The sequence below is a fragment of the Lissotriton helveticus genome, chromosome 6, assembly GCF_964261635.1.
Source record: "Lissotriton helveticus chromosome 6, aLisHel1.1, whole genome shotgun sequence".
Classification (NCBI taxonomy): Eukaryota; Metazoa; Chordata; class Amphibia; order Caudata; family Salamandridae; genus Lissotriton; species Lissotriton helveticus.
In genome coordinates this window covers 1,261,541,017-1,261,556,215 of record NC_136067.1, presented here as the reverse complement: position 1 = coordinate 1,261,556,215, position 15,199 = coordinate 1,261,541,017, and the positions used below count along the sequence as shown (strand labels likewise).

The window sequence follows — 15,199 nt, the reverse complement described above, 5'->3', positions numbered from 1 at the left end:
TTGAGCTCTTGAAGACTGTGGTCATCTCTCTTGCACTGACAAGACTTGACTATTGCAATAGCCTGTATCTCAATCTTTAGGTAGGTGCTCTGAATTCAGCAGTGCAATTTCTTTTAAAAGTTCCCAAATTTGAATCGGCCAGAGGCGTCATAGGAAACTTCACTGGTTGCCGTTTAGCCAATGTATTCTTTTTAAGTTTCTATGTGTGGCCTCCAAGAACTTTCCTAGGCAGGGTCCTTCCTTTTGTAAGAACAACTTGAGGTGGAATAACCCTATCAGGGCCCTTCATTTGGGCCCTGCAAAGAACTTGGTGGTTCCCTCTTTTAGAAGGATCTCCTGGGGTGGCAGAAGTTTCTTTAGGTCCACAGCCCTACTTTGGAACAGTAGGGCAGTGGAATTCAAATCAGCCCCCTCTCTGTCTGTTTTTAGAAAATCACTGACAATCTGGCTCTTTGTCCAGACATAAGATTCAGAACTTTGCTTCCTTGTTCTGTTTTTCTGTTTTAGCGCCAAGATGCCACTGGGCATTAGTTTGTGCTCAATAAATCTGCTCATTCATTCATTCATATGTGGGTGTGCACATTGAAGATCTTTGAAATGTAGAAAGCAGTCGGTGGGCAGCTACACCGGTAAACTTCGCCCCGCAGGTGGTTAGAGGAGTTTTTTTTCCAAACTCTGTGCTCCAAGCAAAGCGGCAAAACTCTGAGAGCCCTACCGCAGAGCGGAATTTACAAGCCACTCCTACTAGATGCAACACATTGCAGAAAGTCATCATCAAGTGGGAAAGGTCCTAGTAGCACATTGACTTGTATCTGCTGCATCCCCAAGGGCAATTGCTGGTAATAGATATGGCAGCCCTGCCACTTAAATCTCAGAACACATCTGGATTGGAGAGAGGATTGAAGAAGGACTGCCCCACTGTTCCCTGTTCCTGGCAAGAGAGGCTGTTGATTCTTGGTCTAGCTTAGAAAGGTGTGCCTGAGGTGCACAGCTTGTTAAAAAGTGTCTCCTGTGCCATAGACAGAAGACATGAACTCTAAAAGTCAGTTGGCTAACTTCCTATTACAGCAATAAGGCCACAAAAGCTGAGAAAGCACATCCTTCTAGTCAGTAGCCACATCCGACTGATCGCTACTCACCACTGAGGTTCAGCCGGAGAATTCAAGTCATGACACTCAAATGCTGCACCAGATTTTTCTGGAATTGAAATGTTATCAGAGTGCAGTTTGGTTGCCCAAAATAAACACTCTCCTTCACCAAAAAGAACCACTGGTTTTGTTGTGACCAGAGATCAATAGTCCAGTGGCAACTAGACTTTTGCTCGACCCAAGTGGACTTAGACGGACATTGACCACTGTGGCTAAAGTCACCCCACACGGAATGTGGACAGAGCAGTAGTCCCAGGAGACCCCCTATTGACCTCATAGCATCCTCCGCATAGTACACCATCCTGTATCCCTTACATCAGGATAACTCTGTTTAAGTCTATAACGGTTCACCCATAGGGACTGGAACTGGACCTGAGACTGCTTTGGTGACAATCTAATTATCCTAAAACTCCTTACTGCCTCCCTTAACCTCATCACTGCCAGAGTTACTCACCCAAGGTGGGAAGGAATAGCCAAACACTACTTTATAAAGGTTTTACAAAGTTTCCACTTCTAAATGCTTTCCTGTTGTTCCTTTGTTTAAGCCTGACGACTGCTCGGTGTTACAGCTACCCTGAGGTGAGCTAAGATTGACCAAATTAGCAGTTGGTATTGTGAGTGCATTACACAGTGTGGTCACACAATCACATCATATAATAAACTACTTTCCTCACACATGACAACACCTTCATTCTACACAGAGCATTCAACTCACAACACCCATCTCCACACTTCCGAAAGCTGATAAAACACACTGTACACAATTTTACCCTGGCACCTTCCAATATCATTCTACCTCCACATGGACCTCCTTGGAAGCATCTCATGAACAATAATATCAAGACACATCAGTATTCCAATAACACCCTTCACTTCAAAATCTCCTCAACCTTTAAATTCATTGAGTCACAATATGCTCAAAGTAATCCAGAACTGGATGTCAAGCACCTACTCAAATCTCATCTCAACTATGGGAAAACCTAAGCTTCTCTTGCCCTATGCGGGGTTATGCAGCCCTGAGTCTATGCTCTTAGTCAACTTATCTTATACTATCCACAGTTAGTAACTGGTAGGTATCTGCAGGTGATATGCCGCTATTGGAAGATATTTCCCAGTTGGAGGCAGGAGAGGCTGCCACAGGAGCACATTCAGTTTTGCGATTTCTTACAGAGTTTTGGTGCTATGTGGTTCCAGAGGGTAGGAGGTAGTGTTAAATGGAATGGCAGAAGGACGACCAAGGGCTTGGAGCATTGTATTTAAGTCAGCTTCTGGAAACCCTGGTCTTCTTCCACCTGGATGGTGGAAATGCTCTTTTCAAAGGCACACAAACTCCCTTTCCAAGCTCACCTCAAAGATCTAATGACCCATAAACAATGCCATCAGAAAAAACACAACCACGTTCCTGGCAAAGAAAATAATCACCTCTGGCGGACAGCGCCTTATGAGCAGCTAGGCTAGTACTAGACACTTGTTGAAGAAGTGTAAGAAAGATTTTTGAAAAACAAGAAAGCTAGGCCTCATATATCGATGCCCCAGGTTCTGGAAGAGCACCCCACATCAACATCAGAACTGCACGACCTTCATATAATTACGAAAGAAACTAAAAACATATCTCTTGAAGGAGCACTACCCCCTTACACAACTGGAACACACTCATTACCTGTGTCTTCGGGAATGAGCAAGAATCATACCACTGGTTCTCGTCTGTTGTTCAGCGCATGCTTTCTAGCTAGGTTCACGCTTTCTAGCCACAGCTACGTTCATATATACATACATATATTTATACATACATACAAAAAACACACTTCAATGAAGAAAGGAAATAGTCTCCCCAAAACCCTTCAAGCAAGTCACTCTCTGGCTCAAATGGCACTCCTGGAGGCAGGACGTTAGACAGACACAGCAAAAGTGGCTTTTTGAGGAAAATCTCAGGTTGGTTCTGGTAACTTCAAGCGTCATGAGGCCGTCTTGGTGACAGACATGCTCTTTATGAATTCCAATAACATAGGGTGACCTGATGTGCCATGAAGATGCAACAAAGTGGAAATATTCATAATGTCTGCCTGTATGTCTCTTGCATTATATGTAATGTAGTTTTAAAAAAAAAAGATTTGTTGTTGTGTTTTGAAGACGACTTTTGGCCACATTGGCCCCGAAGTACATACAGCAAGTTGAAATTAATACACTTAAAAGGAAACATAAATATCACATGACATTGTGCACGTCTCGCAACACAGTAAACATTAGTCGCATATATCATTCCCTTGTCTTGCAACTTAGTTCTCGTTTGAAATGTTTCACATCACATAGCTTTTATCCTCAGCAACTATCAGTCAGAAGTCCTTATAAATAGCTCTCACATAGTTCACAAATTTAGTTCTCACAGCACTATTATTTTAAACTCCAAATATATGCAACACAGCAGTTACCCACAATATTGCTAAGAAGCATTTAACACTCACCCTTAATAGGACCTAGTGCTATGGAACCCACTACTACAACTGACAGAACATTTATATGCAACTGAAATTGCATGGGAAATGAATGGAAATTGACACTTAGAAAACATCTGGGAATGTATCATGAAGAGCTATGCTGGGGCAGCGCAGAGCGGCTTGCCTATTTTTTTGCATTCAGACATCTACATGTGATACATTTAACTCAGAAATTACCTGAGTTAGTGCATGAACTTTAGACAGCACAAGTCAGAAACAGAGAATGCAATCCCAGCTCCTGCTCCAACTCGTGCTGTCTGCATTTCATGCATTCAATCAAAGAAATTCCAAGTTATATGCATGAACTTTAGACACTTCAAACGCAAAAAACACAGGTGCTCTTGCTGCCTCAAGACCCCATTCTTGCGCTGCAACACCACAGAAGGCGTCTATGTGTTTCTTGTTCTAGGCTCTACTGCATATATTAACTCTAGAACTCTATGTGGTAGTGTATGGCCTACAGATAGCATAGCTCAGAAACACAGAGTAGTTATTGCCCCTTCATGTTTCTGTGCTGCCAGTATCGCATGCATTAATTCTGATATATTTTCAGTCTATGGGACAGACATTTTTTTTTAGTTCAATGCAGAGCACCACTTTCTGCTCTGTGTTGAGCAAGGTGGAGAAAGCAGTGCAGAGCTATATTCATGTTCAAAAAATGGCCTGCTGCTACCCACTGTCACTGTGCTTGTGGAGGCAGGAACAAGTTACAGAGTGTCATGCACAACCTTTTCATCATGGTGCTGAAGTGTATGCATGGTGTCTAGCACAAGATTTGTACTGCAAGCATATCCTTCGAGTACAAAATCCTATACATAGACACATTCTTAAACATGCCATACATTCCATACATTGTAAAGCAGACATGCAATTTGTGAAATGTTTAGAGAAATAAAAACATTTCTCCTTGTTAGCATCTGCTTCAAGAAGGAGCTATTTTTTCACTCAAGCCCAATCTGGCTATCTTAGCATATCGAGCTGTGCATACAACTTATGGGTGTTGCGCTGAACCTCCCAAGTTACACCCACATAATGGCACCTTAATCCACAGTAGCACTGCCGCAATGCCCCTAAGGACCGATTCTATTGTAAGTAGGCTCCAAATACATCTTAAGTAATGGAAGTCACCATTTTCTCAAGTTTAGGTAATGGGAGTTGCCATTTTCCTCTATTTATGTGGAATCATTGTCATGTCTGCCATTGACGCAGATATCATCCAAGAACTGTGAAAATGTTGAGTCATTCAGACAATGACATACATATGACACCTGATGCAACATCAGTCTGGGACAAGAGTTTAGTTATCACAATGTCAGGTCAAATAAGAGCAAACACCGACATATAGTCAAAGCAATGTAGTCTGAATTAACTTACATTTTCCTTATATAATTATCAGGATATATCTGGAACATACACCTTAATGCATATCAGGATATGTCTGAAATTCTGAAGCTTATGTTAGAAATTCCAATCCTTGAGAAGAGATAGTATAAAAAGGCCACCAATTGACCATTTGTCAGAAGAGGTCCTTCGCCCAGATTATTGCAGAAGATGCTGCTGAAGGGGGTCTTGACTGCTGCCAGTGCATTAAGAAGATGCTACATCGCACCCGATGCATGTAATTAGCTGACTCCAGAAGAAAGGACACAGCTGCGGCAGGGCTTTCCTTTCACAAGAACACTGCCTTCATGCCTCGCTGATAACCACAGATTTTGCAGTCAACAAGGTATGCAGTGAGTTGCTTCTCCCTAAGAAAGTCTAGATTACAATTTCTACTTTCCATGCTCGCCTAGCACATGAAGTAGGTTTGAGCGTGTTAAGTTTTACATGACATTTTAACTATGTTAGAAATGTTCATTTTACTAATGTTGTTCACAGCGAGCCTATTTGCTGTGTTTATGATATTCTGTGTGTTTATTTTAGATGTGCTGAGAAACAGTCTTGCCCTGTTACAATAAATGCTTTTAATGAAAATTGTCTATTCTTCTTAGTGCCTTTCGTGTGTGTGATATTGTAAAGAGCAAAATAGGTTTGTTTCCAGTACCACAGTGCCCCAGATACCCGCTTAGGAATTGTTAGAAACCCAAAAGCTATGATTCCACCTCAACAATATATTTGGTGGGGTCCTGCGGGGCTACAATAACCTGTCTTTCACATTCAGCTCTGGTGCATTGAATCAAGTTCACTCCTGTCACCCTTGGATGGGAAAACAAACCTTTTTAGAGCTATGCTATGCCAGAGCCGTAGTGTACACAACAGCTCAAAGTGCATTTGTGCGTAGAAAAGAGCACCCTCCAGTACAAAAATAGCTTTTGAGCTGGAAAGTAAATACTCTTTCAAGAGTTAGCACAGCTTTTTGTCACTTTGCCCCAGAACTCTGGCTAATGTCTGTGCTTTAGTCAGTGCTTTAGTCAGAACAGAAAAGCACGTAGACCCCTTCTGCGTCTCTGCAATGCGACAAATGTGATCATAACGCAGCCCCAATACTATAAGCTGAAATGCAATGTTGCTAAATCAAACCATTATTGTAGAGAAATATTGGCGGGGGCATTTGGTTACAAAACATGCCCCACGTGGTGCTAGCATGTTTTCCAACACAAAATGCTGCACTGTTCACTCACTGTGTTATGAACAGTGTACTTCTCGTGGCAACTTAGCACTGGCATGGGTGAGTGCTCAAAATATTTTGCGAAAGTGTTTTTTCCCCACACTACATTTTTTTAGTGTGCACTTCATAGGGAAATGTGCAATTTGTCACACTTCGTTATTTTATAGTGAAGTGCAGCTCTTTTTACAAATGTGACTTTTTCCTTATTCTATTCCTAAAAAGGGGGCCTTCCATCTATAAATAAGAATTTGTATGCTGAACTGCAACTTTTGTATAAATTGCCCTTTAAGAAGCTAGAGTGGGGCAACAAAATGCCATTTCAATACATGGTACGTGCTCTTAAATTGCCAGTGCTGATTAGCACAGACAAGTTATGCAGGCTACACACACACTTTGGCGCCAAGTAACGCACAATGCAGTCTTAGTTTCAGTACTGTTTTTTGCTGGGCTGCAGCAGCCACTCACCATGTGGGATAAATGCATTGATGAGACAGGCAATCCCCGCCAGTAGGGTCCCAATAGCCCAGGGATACCGCCGGCCGAACCGATCCACTGTCATTAAAATGATGATGGCTGAAGGAAATTCAACCAGTGCTGAGATGAAGAAATCAAAATAAAGGTCCCCGCCATCAATACCCATGTGCATGATGAGCCCCTGATAGAGCAACGCGCATGTAAACCTGAAAGGAAACAAAACACGAATGGCAACCAAATCTATTGCATGGTGTACAATCTATTACATGATTTACATCCACCAACTTTTGTTACCTAATTGAGCTAAAGAGTGTAACTGAGGAACATCTGTACAGGTAATCAGCCATGATGGGTGTTATCCTTTTTTGGTGGGGTACCTTTCAAAGTTGTTACCTATGTGGTGCTATTGTGAATGAAACTGATCAGAACGCTGACAGACATAGACGCTTCTGAGATAGCCATCCTTTCTTATCTGCTTTTCTTCCTCCATTTTCAGCGCACCCTGGTAACAGGATGAAGTATCATAATGTATACCTACCATGCCACAAGACGGCGAACTCCCACCTGTAAATGGAAACTGATGGTTGCTTCCAAAAAAGGAAAAAATGCAGGAACCAAAATGAGGGTAGAGAAGACGCCTGTGGACGTTTAATAACCAAGGAAGTACAAACAGCCAGTAATTTGAGCGCGCCCACGGAATACATTTATAATGTTTGTTTCACCTGCATAGAAATTGCAAAATGATGCAAATTTTAAAACACAGCAACCAGCACACTTTATTGCAAAGTTTGAGCCCTATTCATGAATATGTTTTGCAGTATTTTAGTAGTAGTACCAATCTCATTCAAAATGCTATTCACAAACATCTCCTATCGTTTCTATGACAAACCTATCCTAAATGGGAGGACTTTAGAGTAGTCTAAAGAGGGATTTAAAGAGCGACATGCAAAAACAAAACACCCACCCATAGAAGAGTAAACCCATGGTTATTTAAAAACTGCACTTCTAAACATACTACAGACAAAAAGATCCCAAACGTCATGAATGTCTTTAGCCATGCCATAGAGTAAGTCCAGCGCCCAACATGGACACCCACTGGTACAGTAACAGACAGAAAACAATAGAGGATGTAACTTCATATAAAACACCTTCCGAAGTAATGTTAAAATAAATACAATTATTCCGAATTTTAAAATAAATATATATATATTTTGTTTAAATACACTTTACACTTACAAATAGTGCATAGAAAAAAAGTTTAAAGTTATTGTTAGGTGCAGGAATAGATTTACATGTTAGTATATCAACACATGTAAATTTACCTTTGTGACAGGGGCCCATAATTTGTTAGCATTCGTGTTTTCATTGAGCCTGTGCTTTATATGTGAATATAAGACTCAAGCACATATCATCCTTGTCCCTGTCCCTAACCATGAGCCATGTTGAGTGCACCACACTGCATTTTCTGCTGCAGGTTAAGCCATTCATTAACATTCTACTACAATAATTTATTGACAGTCCCTACTGTTACACAAAAGTAGAACCCACCTTACACAAATATCAGATGTTACAACGCCAGTATTTACCCAGCATGCCTTTACCCCCACGGGCATTACAATGAGTTGACTTTTACAACGAATTGTAATAATACACTGGGATTTACAACATATGCCTCTATCCCACACTGTAAAGTCTGACATATAGATAGATAGATAGATAGATAGATAGATAGATAGATAGATAGATAGATAGATAGATAGATAGATAGATAGATAGATAGATAGATAGATAGATAGATAGATAGATAAATAGATAGGTATTTCCTGCAGAAAACAAAGGTTAAAGTAACGTTATAGTTAGTGAATATGTCAGTAACAACATTATCGTTTTGAACTAAAAAACACAGAAATTGACCAGTTATAGTTAGCAGAGCTAAGTATTACTTGCATCCCCGTCATGCAGTGTTTTTGGCCTCACATATTACATCACGCATGGCATGTTTTATGACATCAATGATAACATCTCACATTACATCAAGTGATGACATCACTGATGACATTACTGATGACATAATCCAAGCTTCTTTTGCACACAATATACTATAAACTAGTATGGCATTATAGGCTTGAAAGTAAGTACAAAATAGCTCACAATAATATGAAGCATCATTAATGCCATCACAGATACAACTCCGGAGGTGCATCAAGCATGTGTTAGGTCCAGCATTGACCCTAATTCATACACTTCACTGGTAGCCTAGTTCACGTTAACACTCAACTACAGATATATGGGAAACCTTCATTGCACACAGTGTTCAATATGTGTACAACTGTTCAGAGAAAGTTAAGTTCCTAAAGATTCTCGTCTGTTACAAAATGAATACCCTACTACAGACAGCTTTTATCTATTTCAAACCCCTCACAGTCACAGAACCTATACTGAGAAATGAATTTGATATGAGTAGAAAAGTGGGTAGGGTAAACAGTTTTTACTCTATGGATAGCGTTTACTCTGTACACTCTAAGTAACACTTGTAAAATAATGAAGGTCTGAAGGTAGTAAAGATCATACTATCTGCAGCTTTCATACTGTGATGCAATATTTACAGTTAGCCCATCTTCTGAAGTAAAAGAAGCCCATGTCAATAGGTTAGTACGTGGCGCACACAGTATTCTATGTTATGTAGAAATTGTCATGATGAGACAATTCTGTCTAATAACTCATGGCTGCTTACAATGCTTAGTTTCTACTACGTAGAATATTTGCCCTGTAGGAAACTTTTTCTGCAGAACCATAAAACGTGTGTAGAACATACTGGACACAAGTTGACAACTGTCATCTGCACTCAAAGTTACTCTTCAATACAAAGATTTATAACGTATTCAATACCTCTACACACCTATGATGCAGTTACACCAATGAGCTGAACACAGGCTGTACAAAATTAGGTAGAAAAGTAATATGGTAGTTCCACGCCACTATTTATTTATTTATTTATTTTAGGCGTTTTGTAACGAGCTAGCTGGACGCGAGGGTATCAGAGCTCTTCACAGCATGTACATTTATGTGCAAATAGACAGTACAAATAGTATGGCAGAACATGAGGGTTTGAGCCGGGTATAGATCGGACAAAGGAGCGAACGAGCTAAGGGGCATGTAAGGTGCCGATCAAACAAGACCAGCATCCAAAAGGTTTCTTGTTCTAACAGGACGGGTGTCCAATAAGTGTACTTGATCCGAGTCAGTGTCAACGGTCACAAAATTAAGGTAAGGGGGCGTGGTTTTGAGGTGAACCAACATGGCCGCAACCTAGGGCTGCTCCGCGGGCCGTCCGTCCTACCTCGTATATCTGCCGCAATTATCCGATGAAAAGGTGCAGGTCCTGAATCCGGAACTCAAGCGATGCCTAGCGAAGCTTCCCCAGGCAGAATTGGAGGTGGTGGGCTGGAGTTGTGGCAATCAGCAGCTCCAGGCCTGTGACTGAGGGAGCCGGGGCCTCGATTACAGAAGGTGGCCGTCGGAGATGACAGGGACGTGGGCGAGACCCCCTCTCCCACCCTCGGGGGGTCGAGGGAAAATTTGGCAAGTGACTCCGCTTTCGCCCGTAAGCCCCCCCCCTGTGGTCGTTAAGCTATCGCCTGGTGTGCGGGGCTGAGGACCATCACCCCCAAGAAAGCTGGGCCATGACAGCACAGGATGACGCACATCCGTGCGGAGACCCATGTAGGCGGCCGGAGACATACAGAGGGACCCCGTGACCTGCCAGCTGTGGATCCGCTTGAGACAGGGGCTGTATGGGTCACCTGGTGCCGTGCAATATCGACGGCAGGTAGGCGGCCTGCTCTGTCCCTGCTAACACCGCTGCAGGACTGTACTTGGACAGTACTTGTATCCTGGGGCACAGCGCGCACGGCAGCACCGCAGCTGTACCCGATGTAGTGGAGACTGCGGAGGGCCTGCGAACTACAACGTGGCAGCATTGGAGGTGTGCTTTTGTCAAATAGAGGCTGGAAAGGGCCCATTTTGAGAGCAACTGAGGTGTTCTTTGCCAAACTGGACTGAGCTTTACTGGCTGAGACGACCTCCAAGGCTGACAGCGAATGGGAATGTCTTGGATGTGTGCTTTGGCTGTGGCCGGGTGGGGCATCAAGGAGTGAGCTTGGGAAGGTCTCCGCCTATGCTGGCGTCGCTGCACGACCCCACCGAGCCCACGATGAAGGATCTAATGGCAGCTATAGTAGGTGTCCGCACATCTATTGACACCTGCTCCTCGGCAGTGACGCTGATCAGAGCAGATCACACAAAATATAGGGAGAAGGTTAAACAGCTTGAGACCACCACCGCCAGCCTTGTGGAGGACACCACAAATCTCCAAACGGATAACGGGGAGCTTCAAACATTTCTCAGATACACGGAGAACAAGCTGGATGATTATGAGAGACGCCTGAGACGCATTAACATCCGCGTTCTTGGAGTGCCAAAAAAATCGGAAGGCCCATCAGCCGACCTGTTCATTGAGGAACTGATCACGACGAAGTTGCAACCAAAGGGCCTTTCTAAACTGTTCATAGTCGAGAGAGCCCACAGGGTACCTGGGGGTCGCCCAAAGCCGGGAGCCCCCCCTCTTCCGATATTGGCCCGTCTGCTCAACTATAGAGACAGAGATACAATCCTTCAAGTAGCCAGGGATGCTCCTCCAATTCACTTAGATAACTTGGAAATCACCTTCTTCGCCGACTTCACCCGAGCAGTGCAGATGCGGCGACGCTCCTTCCTCGACGTCAAGCGAAGATTGAGAGAAAAAGGTTTCAAGTATGCTATGTTATTCCCAGCACACTTGCGAGTGGAAATTGATGGAAAGACCTGCGTCTTCGATCTCCCAGAGGTTGCTTCCGACTGGCTGGACGGCCTAAGACCCTCGCAGGAACAGGACTCCACCGACCATTGAATCCCGTGGCGATTTCTCATGAACGTGCTGTTACTGCTTCACAACACTATGCCTCAGCCGCTGCTGTACTTTAAACCACCAACACCCAGCCCACGCTGGTATCGTATCTTGAACTGAAGGCTTGGGAACTCTCGCATTTGATGACCTGAATATCGGACATGCCCTCCATCGACACTCTGGGATGGTAGGTGGGGGGGCCGACGCTGCTATGAGGCCCCCTGTGTGTTTTTTTCCTTATCAGTAGAATAGTTGGGCGACAGGCACGCTGCATTTAAATACCATGGGCAGTTCTACGCCTGGAGTGCAGGGAGCAGGGTGGGGGGATGTTGGGAGGCATAGCTGTTCATTTTTTTTTTTTTGGTTCTTTGTATTATCTCGACGGTGGAATGTATACATGTGACCCCTCTAGTGGGGATTTGCCTAGTTCAAAATGGGTATACAGTATAACAGAGAAGTCAAAATCTTAAGTTGGAACGTTAACGGGTTGGGGGACAAGATAAAGAGAAGTGTTGTATTGCAATATATTAGGAGGCAGTCGCCTGATATTGTCTTGCTCCAGGAAACCCACCTCGTTGGCAATGCATGGAAGGCAATGCACAGATGGGGGTATTCGATGGGGGTACATGCGGGTTTCACCACTAGCTCCAGGGGAGTAGGCATTATTCAGAGAAAGTAATTTCCCTTTTCACCGACCTCTACACACGTAGATGACCGTGGCAGATATGTTGGAATCACGGGCTCTTAAGGGGGCAGGTCTATCACCTTTATGTCTATATACTCACCCCCGGGATGCAGGGCACAACATTCACTGACCTGAGTGCTATACTCCTTACGCTGCCTGACAGACATCTGGTGCTCGGAGGCGATTTTAACTCTATTGTCTCAGGCGCCCTAGACAGGCATCCTCCTCGTGCAACCCCTCAAGCCGCTCATGTGTTTTCAAGCTTCTTAGAGGCAATGGGATTGCTAGACGGCTGGAGGGCATACAACCCAGAAAAGATGCAACACACGTTCCACTCAGGGGCGCACAATAGCCTATCCCGCTGGACTACATACTTGTCCCGGCTACGCAAATTGCAGATATACACGAAATCCGACACCTTGCCAGGGGTTTCTCTGACCATTCCCCTCTATGGGCTCATATAGTTCTAGATCATGCACAAGCGGGAAGGATTCCCGCAATCAATCCCTGGTACCTCAAAAACCCCAAAATACAAAAAGGCTTACTTAAAATGATTGATGAATATTTTCTGGAGAACGAACATACAGTGGAGTCATCCCAAACGCTTTGGGAAGCTATCAAAACAGTAGTTTGGGGACAGGCCCTTTCCCTGGTAGCGGGCTCCAAAAAAGAAAGGGTGAGAGAGATCTCTGATGTAGAGCAGGAGCTATACTGCCTAGAACAGGATGTCGCCTTAAATGCTACCCCTGAAGCCCTCCACACCCTACGACTGCGACAGGAAGAATACCGGGCTTTGGTCACTGACCGTGCCAAACTAATGGGACAGGAAAGGCTGGGACATGACTAGGGCAACAAGGCCGGTAAATTGCTAGTCTGGTTAGACAAGAGAGAGCAGGCCAGCAGACTGGTGCCAGAAGTTACAGGACCTGATGGTTCCTCAGAGACAGATCCCCAAGACATAGTTAATAAATTTGCAGCTCACTTCCAAACAGTATATAGCTCAGTGGCGCCCTACCCTGAAACAGACTACGCTGATCTTATTAAAGACTTACAGCCAGATTCATCAAGCAAAATTGCGATCGCAATAGCTGCGAATTAGCTATTGCGATCGCAATTAACAGAAAAGCAATTCATGATGTGAAAAACACAGAAAATGCGAATTCGCAAAAAATAAATAGCGAATTCGCAAATTAAATCGCAGAATCTAGGAGGAACCCCTATAGCGAATCGGAAATAGCGAGAATCCATGGATTCTGCGATTTGTTTTGCGATCTCGCTAAATAATCGCTGACGCAATTCATGAAAACTCGCAATTAGCGAAAAAGCTGAAAATCGTTATTTGCGACGCTCAATTTAAGGAGAACCAAAAGCAGGTGGTAACCATGAAGGAAAATTTTAAAAAATAATAATCATTTTAACGAGCCACAGGTGCAGTCCTGAACAAACACACTTAAGGAAACACAGTAGGAGCATGAGGACTCTCACAATGCCAGGACTCTACATGGTGGTGAGGCGGCGAAGGCTCCAGGATGCAGCACGGAACAGACGCAGGATCCAGGAGCGAATATTCCGCCAGCGGGTCACCCTTCTGGACCAAACTGCGGAGCAAATATACTCTAAGTACCGCCTGAATGGGGCAATGATCATCAAGCTGATCCGGGACCTAGACTCCCTGATGCAGCACCCAACAAGGAGGACCAATGCCGTGCCCACCCATGTCCCGGTCTTGTGCAGCCTGCGCCTACTGGCCTCCGGAAGCTTCCAGGGGATAGTCGCTGTTGCAGGGGGGATATCCCAGAGCACCATGTCGCGCTGCCTAAGGAGTTTCCTGGAGGCTATGCTGACCCGGCTACACCACTACATCTCATTCCCGACCACCCAACAGGACTTGATTGAGACCAAGCTTCATTTCTACAACGTTGCGCAATTTCCACATGTAATAGGAAGCATTGACTGTACCCACATCCACATCTGCCCACCAGCACAAACGGAATACATGTACCGCAACCGCAAGTCCTACCACTCCCTCAATATCCAGATGGTGTGCAACGCTAAGACTTTCATCACAGACATAGTGGCACAATACCCGGGGAGCACACATGACTCCTTCATATTCCGGCACAGCGGCATTCACACACGACTGGCCAAGGCGAAGGACACCTACTAGGTAAGTACACATGCCCCCAAATAGTACACTGTGATCATGTAGCTGCGCAGAACAGGAACTCACCCTCTGCTCCTTTCATTTAGGTGACAGCGCCTACGGTCTCCGTGAGTACCTCCTCACCCCATACCTCAACCCTGCAACACCACAGCAACGGCGTTACAATGCTGCACACATACGCACAAGAAATTGCATTGAGAGGACATTTGGCATTTTGAAGAGCAGATTCCGCTTACTTCACAAGACTGGTGGGGCCATCAAATACGAGCCTGAGGTCTGCTGCCGCATTGTGGCCGTGTGTACAATACTCCACAACATTGCTACCAAGCGCAGGATACCTGTCGAGATCTCTGGCAGTGAGTCGGAAGGGGACAACCGCCCACCTGCACATGTGCGTCATGCACGCGGGGAGAATCCTGCAGAAGGACACAGGCGCCGCAACCACATCACTATTAACTGTTTCTAGTGCACACATTCCCCTCACACAACACTGCACTCATGCATGACAAATGTAATAATGACATGAGTTGGATTTACGTGAGACCATAAATTCTTATTGTTTATTCACAATAATGTGGCCTTTGTTGTCCATGATTGCACATGAGAACAGTATTGCGTCATACGTCCCCATGCAGGGGTAGAGGGCTTGCTTCTAGATTCAGCATGGCCCTGCAGGCAGA

At 44.3% G+C, this 15,199-nt stretch overlaps 1 protein-coding gene across 1 annotated transcript in view; it reads right to left on the bottom strand.

Annotated features, from left to right (window-relative positions):
- Nucleotides 1–15,199, bottom strand: part of LOC144763410 (solute carrier family 22 member 2-like) — a 592,130-nt gene that overhangs the window by 152,018 nt on the left and 424,913 nt on the right. The window contains exon 7 of the mRNA XM_078648982.1: nucleotides 6,717–6,931. Within this exon, the coding sequence (XP_078505108.1) occupies nucleotides 6,717–6,931 (215 nt within the window). The remainder of the gene's footprint in view (nucleotides 1–6,716; nucleotides 6,932–15,199) is intronic.